General features: G+C 45.1%; 1 protein-coding gene across 5 annotated transcripts in view; it reads right to left on the minus strand.

Moving 5' to 3' along the window:
* Positions 1-16911, minus strand: part of INTS10 (integrator complex subunit 10) — a 63486-nt gene extending 46575 nt beyond the window's left edge. For 2 of the 5 annotated variants that reach the window (XM_073598130.1, XM_073598126.1), the window contains exons 1-5: positions 16710-16910; positions 13342-13409; positions 12688-12791; positions 5098-5237; positions 4776-4857 (exon numbers count right to left, since the gene is read on the minus strand). In XM_073598130.1, the coding sequence (XP_073454231.1) occupies positions 4776-4857; positions 5098-5237; positions 12688-12791; positions 13342-13409; positions 16710-16898 (583 nt within the window). In that variant the 5' untranslated portion in view covers positions 16899-16910. Of the gene's footprint in view, positions 1-4775; positions 4858-5097; positions 5238-12687; positions 12792-13341; positions 13410-16709 lie in introns of all 5 variants that reach the window. The other 3 variants (XM_073598123.1, XM_073598132.1, XM_073598139.1) reach the window with 3 other exon arrangements.
* Between the last annotated feature and the right edge of the window lie 472 nt (positions 16912-17383).

A 17383-nucleotide genomic window follows, 5' to 3' on the forward strand; every position in this document is an offset into this window, starting at 1 on the left:
TTCATGTAAACAAAAAGTTTCAGAAAGGGCTTTGTCTTCAAGTGGTTTTTTTTGCACAAAGTTGTCACTAAATGATATATTGCTCAAACATGCCATGGGAATATGTGAAACTACACCCCAAAATACATCCTGTTGCTTCTCCTGAGTACGGGGATACCACATGTGTGAGACTTTTTGGGAGCCTAGCCGCGAATGGGACCCCGAAAACCAAGCACTGCCTTCAGGCTAAGGGCGTAAATTTTTTATTTCACTCTTCACTGCCTATCACAGTTTCGGAGGCCATGGAATGCCTAGGTGGCACAAAACCCCCCCAAATGACCCCATTTTGGAAAGTAGACACCCCAAGCTATTTGCTGAGAGGTATAGTGAGTATTTTGCAGACCTCAATTTTTGTCACAAAGTTTTGAAAATTGAAAAAAGAAAAAAAAAAAGTTTTTTCTTGTCTTTCTTCATTTTCAAAAACAAATGAGAGCTGCAAAATACTCACCATGCCTCTCAGCAAATAGCTTGGGGTGTCTACTTTCCAAAATGGGGTCAACTGGGGGGGGGTTTGTGCCACCTGGGCATTCCATGGCCTCTGAAACTGTGATAGGCAGTGAAGAGTGAAATCAAAAATGTATACCCTTAGAAATCCTGAAGGCGGTTGATTGGTTTTCGGGGCCCCGTACGCAGCTAGGCTCCCAAAAAGTCCCACACATGTGGTATCCCCATACTCAGGAGAAGCAGCTAAATGTATTTTGGGGTGCAATTCCACATATGCCCATGGCCTGTGTGAGCAATATATCATTTAGTGACAACTTTTTGTAATTTTTGTTTTTTTTTTGTTTTTTGGGGGGGGGGGTTGGGGGGAGAAGAGATCGGAAGAGACGACAGGGCTGCCTTAATAAAATCATTCATTTAGGGTGGGGGGCCGGGATCTGGGGGGGGCCCCCTTGTTAAAGGGGGCTTCTAGATTCCGATAAGCCCCCCTGCCCGCAGACCCTGAAAATCAACGGTTAGGGTTGGCGGGAAGAGGCCCTTGTCTTCATCAACATGGGGACAAGGTGCTTCGGGGTGGGCGCCCACCCCCCCATATTGAGGGCATGCGGCCTGGTACAGTTTTGGGGGGGGGGGGTGCTCGCTCTTCCCCACCCACTTTCCTGACCTGCCGGTCTGTGTGCTCTGATAGGGGTCTGGTATAGGTTTTTGGGTGACCCCCACGCCGTTTTTTCGGCATAGGCGGTTCCCCTTAGAAACCATACCAGAATAAAGGGCCTGGCATACTCCTTGAGGGGGAACTCATGAATTTTTTTTTTTAAACATTTTGCGTGGAGTTCCCCCTACAGATTCATACCAGACACAGTGCCTGATATTGTCGGGGATCAAAATCCGAACCCTGTTCATTAAAGTCAGACACATGTCAGACTTCAAGTCATAGGGCAAAGTCAGATCTAAAGTGGTACGTACCAGTGTGATCGCAGCCTAAAACAAAAGAAACACCTAATTATAGACACATTGAAGTTGATTACTGAGGCTGGGTTCACACTATACTACACGACAGTAGTACGACTTTCATCCTACTTTGCTCTGCGACATCAGTCCTACATTGGTCCTACATTGATCCTACATTGGTCCTACATCCATCCGACTTTCATGAACAGGATACTACTTTGATCCGACTTTTCAGATAGTTTTAATTGGTCAAAGGACAAGTATACTAACACACAATGGGAGGGGCTACAGCAGGGGGCAGGAAATAACACAATGTCGGATGTCTTGGTGTGAATCTTGAGGGGGAACTCCGCGCCAAATTTTAAATAAAAAACCGGCATGGGTTCCCCCTCCAAGAGCATACCAGGCCCTTACGTCTGGTATGGACCTTGAGGGGAACCCCCTACGCCGAAAAAACGGCGTGGGGGTCCCCCCAAATCCATACCAGACCCTTATCCGAGCACGCAGCCCGGCCGGTCAGGAATGGGGGTGGGGACAAGCGAGCGCCCCCCCCCCCCCTCCCGAACCGTACCAGGCCGCATGCCCTCAACATGGGGGGGTTGGTGCCTTAGGGGAGGAGGGCGCGCTGTGGCAACCCCCACCCCAAAGCACCTTGTCCCCATGTTGATGAGGACAAGGGCCTCTTCCCGACAACCCTGGCCGTTGGTTGTCGGGGTCTGCGGGCGGGGGGCTTATTGGAATCCGGGAGCCCCCTTTAATAAGGGGGCCCCCAGATCCCGGCCCCCCCACCCTATGTGAATGAGTACAGGGTACATTGTACCCCTACCCATTCACCTAGGGAAAAAGTGTCACTAAAAAAACACTACACAGGTTTTTAAAGTAATTTATTAGACAGCTCCGGGGGTCTTCTTCTGTACCCCATACTCATTCACATAGGGTGGGGGGCCGGGATCTGGGGGCCCCCTTAAAGGGGGCTCCCAGATTCCGATAAGCCCCCCGCCCGCAGACCCCGACAACCAACGGCCAGGGTTGTCGGGAAGAGGCCCTTATCCTCATCAACATGGGGACAAGGTGCTCGTCCCCACGAGCCGTTCCTGACCAGCCGGGCTGCGTGCTCGGATGAGGGTCTGGTATGGATTTGGGGGGACCCCCACGCCGTTTTTCGGCGTAGGGGGTTCCCCTCAAGGTCCATACCAGACCCAAGGGCCTGGTATGCTCTTGGAGGGGGGACCCATGTCAGTTTTTTATTTACCTCAAGATCATCTGAGCACAAGTCGCGTGCCGAAGTCGGATCATGCGAGACGGCGATCCGACTTTGATCCTACTTCAGCCTATTGACTATCATTGAAGTCAGATCAAAGTCGGACCAAAGTAGTACAGGGAGCATTTCTAAAGTCGGAACGACTTGTGTCGGACCAGTTAGGACGGCTCCCATAGGGAAACATTGGATTTCACACATCATGCGACATGAGCTCCCAATGTCGGAGCGTCTGTCGGACCAGTGTGAACCCAGCCTAAAACTGGAGAGTGCAAAATCTGGTGCAGTTGTGCATGGTAGCCAATCAGCTTCTAACTTAAGCTTGTTCAATTAAGCTTCGACAAAAAAAAAAAAAAAAAAAAACCTGGAAAATGATTTCAACCATTGTGTACAACTGAAAAAATACAATCAGTCCTCACTGAAAAACTAAAAGTTTTTTTCACACACACACACACACTTTTTTTTTTACATTTCTTTATTGCCCCGTTCAAGAAACCTACACTCTAGTTTTAATAGAAAATGACATGGAACACCCCCTTCTCTACAAAAGCAGTGCAAAGAGCTAGAATGATAAATAAATTGCATAAAAACAATGTTGAAAAAAACAGGCATCAGATTAATAAAAGTACACTAGGGCCACACTTGCGATCTGGTCTCTGGAAAAAATTAATCGGTGACAGGATAGCTAAAGCAGGCAAAAAAACCTCCACTCACTTCTTTCTACAGTGTTGTTACTTTGCTGTTAAGAAAAGCAAGTACTGTTCTGAGAAGCGTTTTTGAAACAAGTGTGTTTTATCAAATGATCCTAGCAGGATCTCCCAATCTATGGATAGTGTAGGACCCACTAATCATGGGGTACTTTGTCGCAGTAAGTGGGCTTAGCACCATATAGCAATATGGTGTGACCAAATCCCCATATTTTTTGATAATGTTTTTTTGAAAATGTTTAGGTGTTTTAAACTAGCCTTGCTGGAGGTAAATGTCTTTTTTGCATGTGTGCGCTGTAAAATTTTCTTCTACTGTACGGTCTTATGGCTGCACCATCTTTAATGCATCTTTTAGGGTGTGCCCCCCAAATATCTTGTTTGTCTATTGTATGGATTCTGACCAAATCCCTTTGGGTGAGGAGCACCCCACTCCTTCATTAAGTGCCTCTAATTAGTGTCCACTTGTGTCATGGGTGGAGACCTCAAGATTCTTCCATTTTAGAAGAGTGTATTGCTCTCATGGTTTAGAGAAGCAGGATCTCCCAATCTATGGATAGTGTAGGACCCACAAATGATGGGGTACTTTGTCGCAGTAAGTGGGCTTAGCACCATATAGCAATATGGTGTGACCAAATCCCCATATTTTTTGATAATGTTTTTTTTTTTAAATGTTTAGGCGTTTTAAACTAGCCTTGCTGGAGGTAAATGTCTTTTTTGCATGTGTGCACTGTAAGATTTTCTTCTTCTTTTATCAAATGATCCTGTCACTGGATCAGTATCATAAACACGGTTCTAAGGGTTACTGCATTTTGACATATGCCTTCTCCAATAAACTTTTAAGCAAAACTCCTCTGCTGGTATTTTCTATTTTTTTTCTATCCTATAAATACCTTTTTGCTTGCAGCCTACTAGCCAGTCCAGTGAGGTCATGGCAGCTTCCTCTTCTTCCTCCAAAGGTGAGGAGCATGCTTCCAGGAATCAGCCGCACTTATGTAATGACTTGAGCACTGATCAGTCCTGGATTAGTAGGACAGGCCTAGTTTCATGTATTCAACAGACTGTATTCACAAGAAATGCTAGCATGACATGCCTAAAGATGACTGCCAGTCTTGGATGGAGAATGAAGCCAGGAACAGCACCACTGGACCATGCAAATGGTAATTAGTCTTTTTTAGGATTATTATTTTTTTCTTAAACAAGGAGGTGGGGGTTAAAAATAACAAAAAATACACTGGAATTCAATTTTAGGAGTTAAAATATACATTGATACAAAATTATACACAATTCTAAGTTTAGCAAAAATGTTGGGTGCATACATTTGTCTAAGTAAGCACAGAAGCAAATGGAAAGCAGTATCAATTTAAAGCTGCTACACTTACCAAACAGTTTTCTAAAGCAGTTTACAGGCGATTCCTGGTCCTCAAGGCTCTCAGCTTCCAGAAGTGTCTCACCCAAGCTGACCTAAAAATAAAAATGTTAAAATATTTTGCATACTAAAAACAAAACTATAGTTACATTAGTCTAAGGCAGGGGTCTTCAAACTATGGCCCTCCAGTTGTTCAGGAACTACAATTCCCAGCATGCCTAGTCATGTCTGTGAATGTCAGAGTTTTACAATGCCTCATGGGATGTGTAGTTCCACAACATCTGGAGGGCCATAGTTTGAGGATCCCTGGTCTAAGGGCAAATCAATATCCATACCCCATGCTGTACGACAGTTTCAGGGAATCGCCTCAACAGAAGAAGCAGCATTTCTGCTCGTTCCAGTGTATTAAAACATTGCTCTGTGGCTTTAAGTAACATCTCGCACTGTACCCGGCCAGGAAGGGCTTCAAAAAGACCTGGAAAACGTAAACGTGGGCAATTCTTAATCACACTGTGAGAAATAAGTCTTTAACTAAGATACAATTATCCACAAAAGTTGTTATACACCTCATAGGTTTGGTCTACTTACCAGACTGACTGAACAATCAAAAGGATACAAACACTCTTAAACAGTTTAAACGCAGCTCTATAATGCTAACCATTTTTACCACATGAAACTCAAAAAACATGCTACTGGTCAGTTACTGTTACAGCACATTAAGTCTAATAAGTATTTCTATATGTAGAGCACAAGACCCCATTCTGACTGACCATCAGGGGAAATGTAAACAGAACAAAATATCACATAACTCCTTTGAATTGCACAGCAGTTATATATATTCTTATATACAATATTACATACAATAAACCTTACGAAAGGGTTAAAGAGTATTTCTACTTATGCAGCCAAAGTGGGATAACAATGTAAAATTTACTATCAAATACTTCCCGTAATTTTCCTTTTCTGATAGACTCCATGGCAGCATGCTTATGGGTTAACCCTGCCTCCACTCCTCCCCTACAGGACCCCACTCCCATAAACCTTTGCTGCTCTGAGACAGAGGCGGTAACTATTTGATAGGCAACTATTTGATAGGAAATTTTCATTTTCCCTGACAGACTCCATTGCAGCATATGTATGGGAACTAGCCACACACCCAATGGGCGTGCAATGCTAACCCAAAGGCTTTAATTTGTACTGTAGACAGACAGGACCTGCAAGCCAAAATAAACAGAGGATAAGGAAGCAGACTCTACACAATGATGAGCCACAAATGTATTGATTCAGGACCACAAGGCCAGCTTAGATTACGTTGGGAACCACATGCTGTGAAGCTGCCTCATATGTAGACCCACCCTTGGTCGAGTGGGCAGTCACTACCTCCAAAAGGAGCCAAGCCCTTGGCTCTGTGAGCCTGTTGGATGGCCTACACAATCCATGCCACAATCGTCCTAGATGAGGCATGTTTTCTCTGTCCTTTCAGGCAAAAGAACGAACAAGCATTCTGAAGCCTCAAAGGAAGCTGTAGCTTTTAGATATGACTTAACAATATCTGAGGGATTCCTAAAACTGAAGGAAGGCCCTGCTGGAGGTCAACTCAGGATTCCCTGTTTACCAGACATGCACTTTAACGAACTAAACCACAGCGCACCCTCTCCCACGTCTAAAGGACAGAAGTTAGAACTCTAAAGGTTGGCAATTTCTTGGCTCCCATGAAAGACTGATGGACCCTTAGGAATTGAGTCAAGCATAGGTAACAGCACCGCTCGACTGGAAAAAAACGTAAGAAAAGTTCTCCATTACCACTGAATAAATCTGAGGCTTTTAATGCCGACGTGATAGCCAGGTAAAAGGCGAACTTGACAGAGAGGAGAAAGCCCTAGAACACTCGGCTCCAATTCCTGAGAGGAAGTTGAGAACAAGAGGAAGACTCCATTTGGAAAACCTCCGCTTACTCTGAGGTCTGAGCCTAGCTGCTCCCTAGACAGACAGGAAAGGATGCCTAGATCAGAATACACCTGTGAAGGCCAAAAAGCTGACACTTGAACTCCGAAGGAGATCTAAAGATCTAAACCTGACTGGAGGAAGCCTAGAATATTTAGAACTTCTAGATCACTACATGATCTGTCAGAAGCAGACATGTATTGAAGACCGGGCTTTTTTTTTCTCAGAGTATAGGTGCAGGAACTCACCCTCTCTGTCCAACCCTCCGCCTCAACCACGCCCAAACTTCACCTAAACCACACCCAAACCCCGCCCCCCAGCCACACCTTCCTTAGAGGAGGGAATTACAGCGGCACCAAAAAAATTGTAATGAGTTAAGGCTTAGAACTGCGTATCACATATGCCCCCCCCGCTCCCCCCTCGGCACAAATCCCCCCGGCTCCCCCCTCGGCACAAATCCCCCCGGCTCCCCCCTCGGCACAAATCCCCCCGGATCCCCCCTCGGCACAAATCCCCCCGGATCCCCCCTCATCACAAATCCCCCGCACACACATACTTTCCCAGGTTTCCCCTCTGCACAAATTCCCCCAAGCTCTCCTCTGTGTACAATGTTCTCCCCTCTGCTAAACACACACAAACTTTCCCACTGTGCACATATTCCCCCTCCCCCACAGACTTTCACAGTGCAGTGCACTCCTCTCCGAATGAACTCAGTCTCAGCAAACTTTCTCCCTCATTTTCACAGTGAAAGGTCCCTCTCTTCTTCTGCAGTATGCACAGGATTTTTTTTTCCCCCATCACACTACAGTGGACCGGAGAGCTCCTCCTACTGTAGAGGTGAGCAGGTGTTTCAGGGCTCCTCGGCTCCGTGGCTCCTCGGCTCCGTGCTGCAAAGGCTGAGTAGCGGCAGCAAGCAGGCAGGGATGGAAGCTTTCCCCAAATTACTGCAGTAATGGGGGGCGGACCTGAAGCACTCACCAGTGATCGAGGGCAGCAGCCCTGAGTACACAGCGCTAGCACAGAGAAGCCAGTAGAGGAAGTGCGCTGTGCAGAAAACTTCCTCTACTGGCTTCAGGGTTAAATGACAGGTTGGAGAGGAGAGGGCTGCCAAAGGGCCTGGAACGCAGTTCCAGCAGAAAAAAAGCCCCGATTGAAGAAACTTTGACCAGATTCTCCCGTAATCTTTGTTTAGGTTCATTCTTCTAGTATTCAAGAGAGCAGAGATGGCTCTGGAAAAGCAGCCGAGGACCTCCAATCTCGACAACCAGAACCTTCAGGCACAACCGTGCTGGACATGGATGTAGAATTGCACCCAGTGACAGGTCACAAGCGGAACCATGGCCTAATTGGCCAAAAAGGCATCACTGCCACTACCTCTGTTCGGAGTCTTCATAGAAAACCAGAAGTTGACCAGGACTGGAAGAAATGTACAGATCCTACTGCATTTCCAATGAACCATCAGGGCATCTGAAAACCTCCACATGTAGAGACTAGAGGTCGACCGATATATCGGCCGGCCGATATATCGGCCGATATTTGGCGTTTTTTACTTAATCGGCATCGGCCGATTGTGCTGATAAAAAAGGCCGATTGTAACTTCAGCCATGACTTGCAAATGACTTCTGTAATAGAGTCAATGCAAGTTGCCTGAAAGTTATCTTCTCTCCTCCTCTGGGCAGCCTGCCAAGTCTGATAAGAAGATACATTTGTATCTCTTCAAGTTCTTTTTTATCAATAGACTGAACTCCGTGTAGGAATTCTCAGTTTAACCATTTAAAGACTAAATCTTTTCTGACACTTGTTGCTTACAGGTAAAAATCCAGTATTTTCTGCTAGAAAATCACTTAGAACCCCCAAACATTATATATATTTTTTTTAGCAGAGACCCCAGGGAATAAAATAGCGGTTGTTGCAATATTTTATGTCACGCGGTATTTGCGCAGCGGTCTTTCAAACGCAATTTAAAAAAAAAAAAATACAGTAATGAATTAAAAAAAAAAAACTAAGCAGTAAAGTTAGCCCATTTTTTTTTCGTCCAAAAGTTTTGATTACCTGTTTTTGTGTATTTAATATTTAAGATAGTTTTTTTTTTTTTTTCTAAATTATACATACAAGTGAACTGATTGGAGGTTTGTTTTGTTTAATGTTTAAATGTAAAAAATTTTCTGTATCACTTAAGGTTGCTTTCACACTGGAGCGGGCATGCGTTGATGGTAAAACGCTGCTAGTTTTAGCGGCGCTTTACCGTCATTTTAGAGGCACTATTCGGCTGCTAGCGGGGCGCTTATAACCCAGCTAGCGGCCGAGGAAGGGGTTAAATGCACCCCTGAAGCGCCGCTGCCAAAACGCTTTGCAGGCGCTTCGGCAGCGGTGCGCATTCATTTCAATGGGCAGGAGTGGTGGTATACACCGCTCCAAAGATGCCGTTTGCAGGACTTTTTTTTACATCCTGCCAGCGCATCGCCTCAGTGTGAAAGCACTCAGGATATCACACTGAGACTGCAGGGAAGACGTTTTACAGGCACTTTACAGGCGCTCTTTTTAGCCCAAAAGCGCCTGAAAAACGCCCCAGTGTGAAAGGGGTCTAACTGTTAGATTTTATGAGATAAAGGGAAAAAAAAAAAAAATCAGCCAAATAGATCGGCCCAAAAAAAATTGGCATCACATATCAGAATAGGCCACCGCGATTTCTAAATATCGGCATCGGCCAGAGAAAAACCCATATCGGTCGACCTCTAGTAGAGACCATTCATTGTTGTCCAATTGGACTCTGGAAAGAAAGTCTGTTAGCATATTTTGGACTCTGGGAACATAAGCCGCTGAGATGTAGGCTCAATTCTTCTTAGCCCAAGACATAATTGGCTTTGCTTCCTGTAAAAGAGAACAGGCTGTGAGTCCTCCTTTGTCTTAACGTAGAAGACCGCCGTAGTGTTGACTAACCTAAGAGCACTGACGTTCCCTTCGTTATATGGTGAAAGGCCTGTAGAGTGCAGAAGGCTACTCGTAGCCTCAGAATGTTCAACACAATCTTGTGAAATTGACAGCCCCGCCTACCTTGAGCTACCCCAACAGGCAGCAAGCCCCCTCATTCTGCATAGCTAGCATTGGATGTGATTGTGAACCAGGAAATGGGGCAATGGAATGGCAAATGAGCCAGTTCCTCCATTGCAGCCACCAGGGGACTCACTCCCATGACTGAGGTTATGTAGAGGACTTGAATACTGCCTTCTTGACTCCCCCTGCCAGAGAAACCCGTTCCCGAAGGGCCACCTTCTTCAGCTTCCACTTGACCCTCGGAACCGTAGACACCATAGTGCCAATTATTTTAGACACTAAAAGTCGTGCAGGTGAGAAGACAGGGCCAGAAGTATTCTGCTCCAGAGCATCGGGATCCAGAGTCAAGACAATGGTCCTCTTGATTATATTCAGCTGAGCCCTGAGGCACACAGGAGACTGAGTGGGCTCCAGGTGACTTTTCCAGATTCAGCTGCCAGCCGACTTTGAGGAGCATTGAAAAGACCTGAGCTCTGGACTCCAGCAGCTGCCCTCTGTTTTGAGACAGTAGGAGAAGAACATCCACGTAACTATGCAGGCGTATGCTCCTTGTTTTGATAAAGACCATAACAACCAATAAGACCCTGAAAACACACAGGGTGATGTTGAACGCCCGAATGGCTGTAGCTGGAGATGGTCTTGACCTACAGCGAACCGAAGGAACTTGTGGAAGTCTTCTCCTTTGCTGAAAATTGTCTCAGGTGCGTAAGGTCTAAAACCGGCCTCCGCAAGCTGTTCCTCTTCATGACCATAAAGAAGGGCGAGTACCTGCCCTGAAATCTCTCGCATTCAGAGACTGGCACGGCAGCACTTTGCGACACCAGTGACTTTACGCGAAGCATGAGTATATCCTTCCTTTATCTCCGAGCGAGGCAAAATCCACTGAAATGAATCCGAGATGAGGACTTCTGATGGACCATGCATGTCCCGAAAGACCACCTTGATGTCCCAATAGTTTGAGGCCAAAACTCAGTAGCTTCTTGGATACCCTAGTTCAAGCCTTTTAGCATACTTCTGCGGGTATATCTGGTCTCCTCATCAGCTTTTCCTAAAGACCCGACCTAGTCTGTAAATACGAGTGACCTTCGCAAACTCTGAACTTTGTTCTCTAGACTGTCGTCTTCCCGCCTAACTTGCCAACTGTGGCCCGGGTTACGGTGCTATCCAGCTTGCCAAAAGATGAAGCTCCCCCAAAAGGAATGCTATATTACGCCCGTTAGAGGCGGGATCAGCAAGCCCAGGCCCCATTGTTTTTTAACCTTTTTTTTAGTCAAGGCACACTTTAAAATAATGGACAATCTCGAGGCACCCCATTCTAAAATATAAAAATTTATTTTAATAATTTTACATAATGCATCAACAACCACACATAGCACACCCAAAATTAGAGGCAATTTATTCTTCCAAATTGGTACTAACATTCCAGCGTTTCTCTCTTTCCTCAGTTTTTCTCTATCACTCAGCTAAAGTGACCCCAGTGCTGATGGAGAGAGGCAGGGGAGAATCTAACAGGGATGCTGTGCGGACAACCGACATCCTCCTTATGAACTGATGCTGTAATTGGTTGTTAGGATGCCGGCACACAGAAGGTTGTAATGGTGCACAATGAAAACCTGTGGCTTTGTGTAACTAAAAAGGCAGGTTTAATCCACCTGCTGGCTTGTTTATGATTTTTGGGCAATTTTTAGGCATTTTGCCAAGCTACCCCTGAAGAAACCTCAAGACACCCTGGTTGAAAAAGGCTGGCATAGAGAGCTGAGTATAATCTGACACTGGAGTGGAGGGAAAGGACACACCCCTCTACACCATCATAGATAAATATACACACATCTGAGGCTGTCAATCACCCACTGCATGCATGGGAGCGGGGCAGGGCTGTCACCCTGGATTGCCTGATGTCAAGGAAAACTGCAGTGTTGGATGCACATTGCAGGTAAAGGAGAGAGCAACCAGAATCTGCATTAGGTGCCTGATGTTAAGACATACACACTTTGAGTATATTCTTTGTTCATTTTTTTTTTAAGTTTACAAACAAAGATCTTAAAGCGGGGGTCCACCTATCTATCGTTTTTTTTTTTTTTTTGAGTTCATTCACAAACTTTTCTTCTCAGCATTACATACTCACATATTGTGTGTAATATGTCCGCCTGTGTCAGATTTCGTCGGAAAGAATAACTTATATTATTCACTGCAGGCGGTTTCCATCTTCATTGTGGGCATTTGAAGCCCACAAGCATTTATTTCCTGGATGTGGTGAATGCTGTGCTCCCAGCATTCACCGCTCGTTCCCGCACATGCTCAGTGGCATCCTGGGAAGCCTGAGACTAGCTCCCAGGAGTCTGGGAGAGGCTAGAAACACGCCTACTCCCACGGGAGGAGAACCAGGAAGTGCAAAGAAGAATAGAAAAATAAAAGGTAATTACGGCGATTTAATTTTTTTTAAACAGCATGTCAGCATCTAGGCAAGGAAGAGAATACATACAGATATTGTTCAAAATTTGGGTGGAACTTCGCTTTAAGGTCTTGGTGGTACAATGTGTGTTAATGCATTTCATCTCAGTCTGTCCTTTTAACTGCACTGCACTAGTAAGGGATTTTCAAATTTGACTGTCAAAGTGAAAATAGAAACATCCACAATCAATGTTTAAAACATAACTAATCCTGTATGTCTGACTGTGTAGCAAGTATAGATATGGAACCTCTTACGACGACTACTGGAACTTAAGTCAGGTAAAAAAAGAAATCTGCACAATGCCTAAAATGTTCATAATTATCTTCAGTCATAGGAACTAGTATAGGTCACAACCTTATCTATTTGTTGCAAAGGTTTCTTCCACTCTAAAGTCATCACCAATAGAATTCACCACTACTGAACCTGCACCACACAATGTTAGATAAAAAAAAAAAAAAAAAAACTTGTTTCATACCTCTTAAAAACTGTGTTTGCTTATCCTGCGAGTCATTACGAAGAGCAGAGGTTATCACGCCAATTTCCCTCCAAACTACTGGCTGGTCACTGAAGTTTACAAACCTTGACAGAACAAAAAGAGTGCAGCTTCTGTCAGCACAAGAAAAGACAATCCAGAAAAATATGACACAAGCAATGAAAAATTCTTCATAAAAATAACAGTGTATGGGGCAATAGATTGGAAAAGTGAGGGTGGGAGGGGAGGCATTTACAGCATGTTACATGCAACAGTCTAAATATGGGTGGAACATGTAACATAGTGCAAAAGGTGAACTTATCCTTTAAGCGCTTGTATCACATGCATCCTTTTTACATTAGGAGCCTGTTCACACTAGCTGGCATGCGCAACTTGCATTGCTGTGAATTGTACGCGGTGACGTGGTTACAAAACTTTGCAAAAAACACCACATTTAAACTCTATGCACAATAGGGTGTTTCAGTTTAAAATATTCCAATACGCATAATGAAAAATAATACAGATAAAAAAAAAAAAAAAAGTGTATTCATTTGTTTTACATTTAATGAAAGTAAAGTGTTTATTGATACTGAATTAAAATGACGACGTCTTTTACAAATAAAAATAACCCACGCTTCACACAAATTAAGAACTCACATGTCATACAATAGTCTTCCGGCTGAGGCGGTGCGCTCTGCATTTCTTTCAATATTGTACATTTCATACTGTAAAAAAATTAAAATATTGCTGCAACGGAAAGCAGAATTGAACTTCAAAAAGAATACATACATAAATAATAAATGGTACTTAAAAAAGAAACAATGGGGAACATTTATTTAAGTTGTACCTGACCGCTCTATAGCCAAAAGGCGGCTACAGAGTGGATGTCCAGTTCTGGGAGGGCATCCTCCCAGAACCTTGCCTCCTGCGCCCCCTGTAGTGTGCATCGGGCAAGCTCTGTGACTGCTGGGTCCTTTGCACACAGCTGATCACAAATTACGGTAAAGAGCCAACGACAGCGGCCCTTTACCATGTGATCAGCTGTGTCCAATCACAGCTGATCACATGTAAACAGACTTGCCAGTTATAGGCAGTCCTTTCCTCTAATGCTGTGTCCTTACCAGGCTTTTAAAAACAAAAAAAGAACTGAAGCTGCTGACATTTGAAAATACATGCTTACCAGTCCACGAACTCCAATGTGGCCGTCTTTCGCAGCTTTTTTGCTTCCCGCACTGCCATCTTGGACTTGGAAGTTGGCTGCAACCTCCTGACCACCTACCCCCCCCCCCCCCCCCTTGCTGAAGCACAGCTGCATAATGTGTATTTTCATGAGGCTCAGCGGGAAAGATAAATGTATGTCATTCTCACCTTGCAGAAAAAGTTACTTACTACTCCTCCCTCTCTCTCTCTCCCCCCCTCCTTTTTCAAAAAAAGATTACACATATTTGTGTTACAGGTAGGGGGAGGATTGATGGGTGAATGTCCGCTTAGAATCAGGGACAGGAGCGGAGAGGGAACAATGCAGTGTGATGTCATCTGCCTGCCTCTCCAATCAGAGGTAGCCTTGTATCTATTCATAGAATACAAAGCATCCTGTGAATGGCTGAGGAGTGCTCAGCCTGACTTTATATTATTCCTGGAGTGGAATGCAAAGTCCCTGTTCAGTTGCTGATACACAGTGCTGTACACTGGATGTAGCTGATGTTCCAGTGTTTATACAGCGCACACAAATGAACTACAGTATGTGAAAAGAGAAATGTGGGATTTAAAAATAACAAACATTTAGGGCCCCTTTCACATGGGCTTTCCGATCAGGTCCGCCTGTCAGTTTTTGTCAGGACCTGATCGGATGCTCCATTCAGCACTAAGGAGCAGTGGATGTGCCAGTGGTGACATGTCCGCTGAAACCCGCTGTTATCCAATCCTGTCAGTGAAATCCAGACGGATGGAGACCCCATTTTCCATCTCTCTGGTGGATCAGATGAAATTTGACAGGCGGTACATTTTCATCTGATCTCCCCATAGAGGAGAGCGGGGCTCTAACAGGTCCGTCTCTGCAGTGAGCGGAGACGAGCCTGTCATCTGCCTGCTTAGCAGAGCGATCCCCCGCTGAGCAAAAATTAGTCCATCGGACAGAAAGCCAGTGTGAAAGGACCCTAATGCTGCATCTGCCCCCTCTGCCTTTAGAACTGAGCTTTCAAAGACCGTTAATTGTTAATATCTCAGACTTCACTGAGCGGAAGTTAAAGTAAAATTTTTTTTTTTAATTAAAATAACAAACATGTTATACTCACTTGCTCTGTGCAGTGGCATTGCACAGAGCGGCCCCGATACTCCTCTTCTTGGGTCCCTCGGCTCATGCCCTTCTTTGTGTGTCCCCATAGCAAGCCGCTTGCTATGGAGCCATAGACTTACACAGTGGGACTTAGCCCTGACCCCCACTTTCTTCTCACTACATTTGATTGCCAATCGCTCCTGCTGCTCGAGTGCTGTGTGAAGAGGAAGAGAGGGGAGAAGAAATGCAGCTGTGCACAGGACTGGATCTATTCTCCCCTCTCTAACCCCTTTACACAGGGAAGGGGACAAAGAAATAGAAAACATTTAAAGGAGAAAAACAAGCCAAAGCTTGTTTGGCTGTACTGTACTTCCCCTGTGGATCACAGGAGTGCAGTTCATTCTGTACTCCTGTGACCTGTTTTCAGCTGACAGCGGGCTAAAGCCCGCTGTCGGCTGATATCAGAGCCGGTCCAGGCAGGGGCAAGATCGCGATAATGAAGTCGGGATCTACCCACATGCCCAGCAAGTCGCTCCAGAGATGGGGGGGTATTGGAAAGGCAGAGCAAGGAACTGCTGACTGACAGTCACCAGCTCTCTGCTCAGGGAGCTCTAAGAACCATCGATCAGTGGTGTTTGATTGCTTAGTTCTCAGCCTTAGAGCCGGTGGGGGACAGATGCAGCATCCAGCTAGGCAAGTATGATTCCACAAAAATAAAACATTACCATACTGCTAAAAGTTAAAAAAACTTTTTAACTTTAGTATCACTTTAAAGTGGAGTTCCACCCACAAATGGAACTTCTGCTGATCAGATTCCTCCCCCTCTTCTGTGCCACAGTTGGCACCTTTCAGGGGGGAGGGGGAGCAAATACCTGTCAAATCCAGGTATCTGCTGCCACCTCTGGGGAAAGATCGCCACACATTGTGCTGTGAACTACGTAATGTCCGGCCCAGACAGAACTCTGCTTTAAGTCATTCTGCAATGACCAATGGAGACGCCTGAAAACCAGCACCTAGGGTGAAGATGCCGGTGTTCTGTCAAAATAGCCAATTCATCAAGATCTCCAATCATCAGTAATTGGAGATTTAGAGGAGTTGCTGTGTTGACACAACACCGGAAAGCGTGTACACGATATTATGACCAGACATTGTTAGTCCACCCAATACGAACCAACAACATGGCCGCCTCCGAGGCGGCGACAACTTTTTCCTCCCTAGCCGCTGTTGTGTCAAAACAGCAAACGCTTTGTATACCAGAGTGTACACATTTGCCGGGTGTCGTGTCAAAACAGCAACTCCTTTAAATCTCCAAATACTGAGGCTTTACAGTAACTGGAAGCGACGCAATTGGAGATCTCGATGAATTGGCTATTTTAACAGATCACCATCAAGGGACCTGGAGCATGAGAAATGAGGGAAGTTCCTCTTTGATCCCACTTGAAGGGAAATCACAGATGACAACAAACGTCTGAGAGGGGGTATAACCTTCCCTTACTGTATTCAACATAAAAAAAAAACTTGTGCCCTCAGTTCTTTTCTTTAAATGGATGTTTTTCTTAGTTATTTCTTCCAGTGACAGGTTCGCTTTAAGGAACCCTCCTATAGATGAAACATATGTGAGAAGGCTTGTCTTTTGCAATGAGAAATGAAGTGGTAGTGTGTATGGTGCAGTAATAGACCCCCGCAGAGCTGTGTGTGTGGTCCTGTCACCCCCTCCATAAACTAGGATAGGAGGACTCATGGGGCACACCTGGATATTGAAGTCCTGCGGGTAGAGGGTTCGGGCGGTGATAAGCCAGGCTCGGGCCGCACACGTGTCCTCCTGGACCAGCTCCCGGGCTCTCCGGACCAGAAACTCGCAATCCCCTAGTCCCGCCATGGTCACGAACGATCTCGGCGACGGCTCATGACGTCCCCGGGAAGGAAAAGGGCCACGCATGCGCAACCCAGCGTCGCGCCTTGATGCTCTCACAAGCTAGTTTCCGTGTCTGCTGTTACCATAGCAACAGTGACACATGCTATTCGTGTTCTTCATGTTCTTCTGCACAGATTCCTGTAGTTATTGTTACAGGAAGATATGTCTCCTTTTACGGTGCCTTTGTTTATTGTTGTTTTTTTTTTTCTGTGTCTGCTTTACAGCTTTTTTATTTACCATGCCCCCTATTAACCACTTCACCTCCAGAAGAGTTTACCCCCTTCATTTACCCCCTTCCAGGCTATTTTTTTTTTTTTTGCTATTTAGCACTGTGCTATCTTAACCACTTAAAGGGGTTGTAAAGGTTCGTATTTTTTTCACCTTAATGCATCCTATGTTATTAAAAAAAAAAATTATCCTTACAATCGCTTTAAGGTCCAGAGGTAGTTTTCAAACTTGATGTTTACAAGTTAAAATCATTTTTTTTTTTTGCTAGAAAATTACTTAGA

Source organism: Aquarana catesbeiana, linkage group LG01 (assembly GCF_042186555.1).
Source record: "Aquarana catesbeiana isolate 2022-GZ linkage group LG01, ASM4218655v1, whole genome shotgun sequence".
In the NCBI taxonomy this organism is placed as follows: Eukaryota; Metazoa; Chordata; class Amphibia; order Anura; family Ranidae; genus Aquarana; species Aquarana catesbeiana.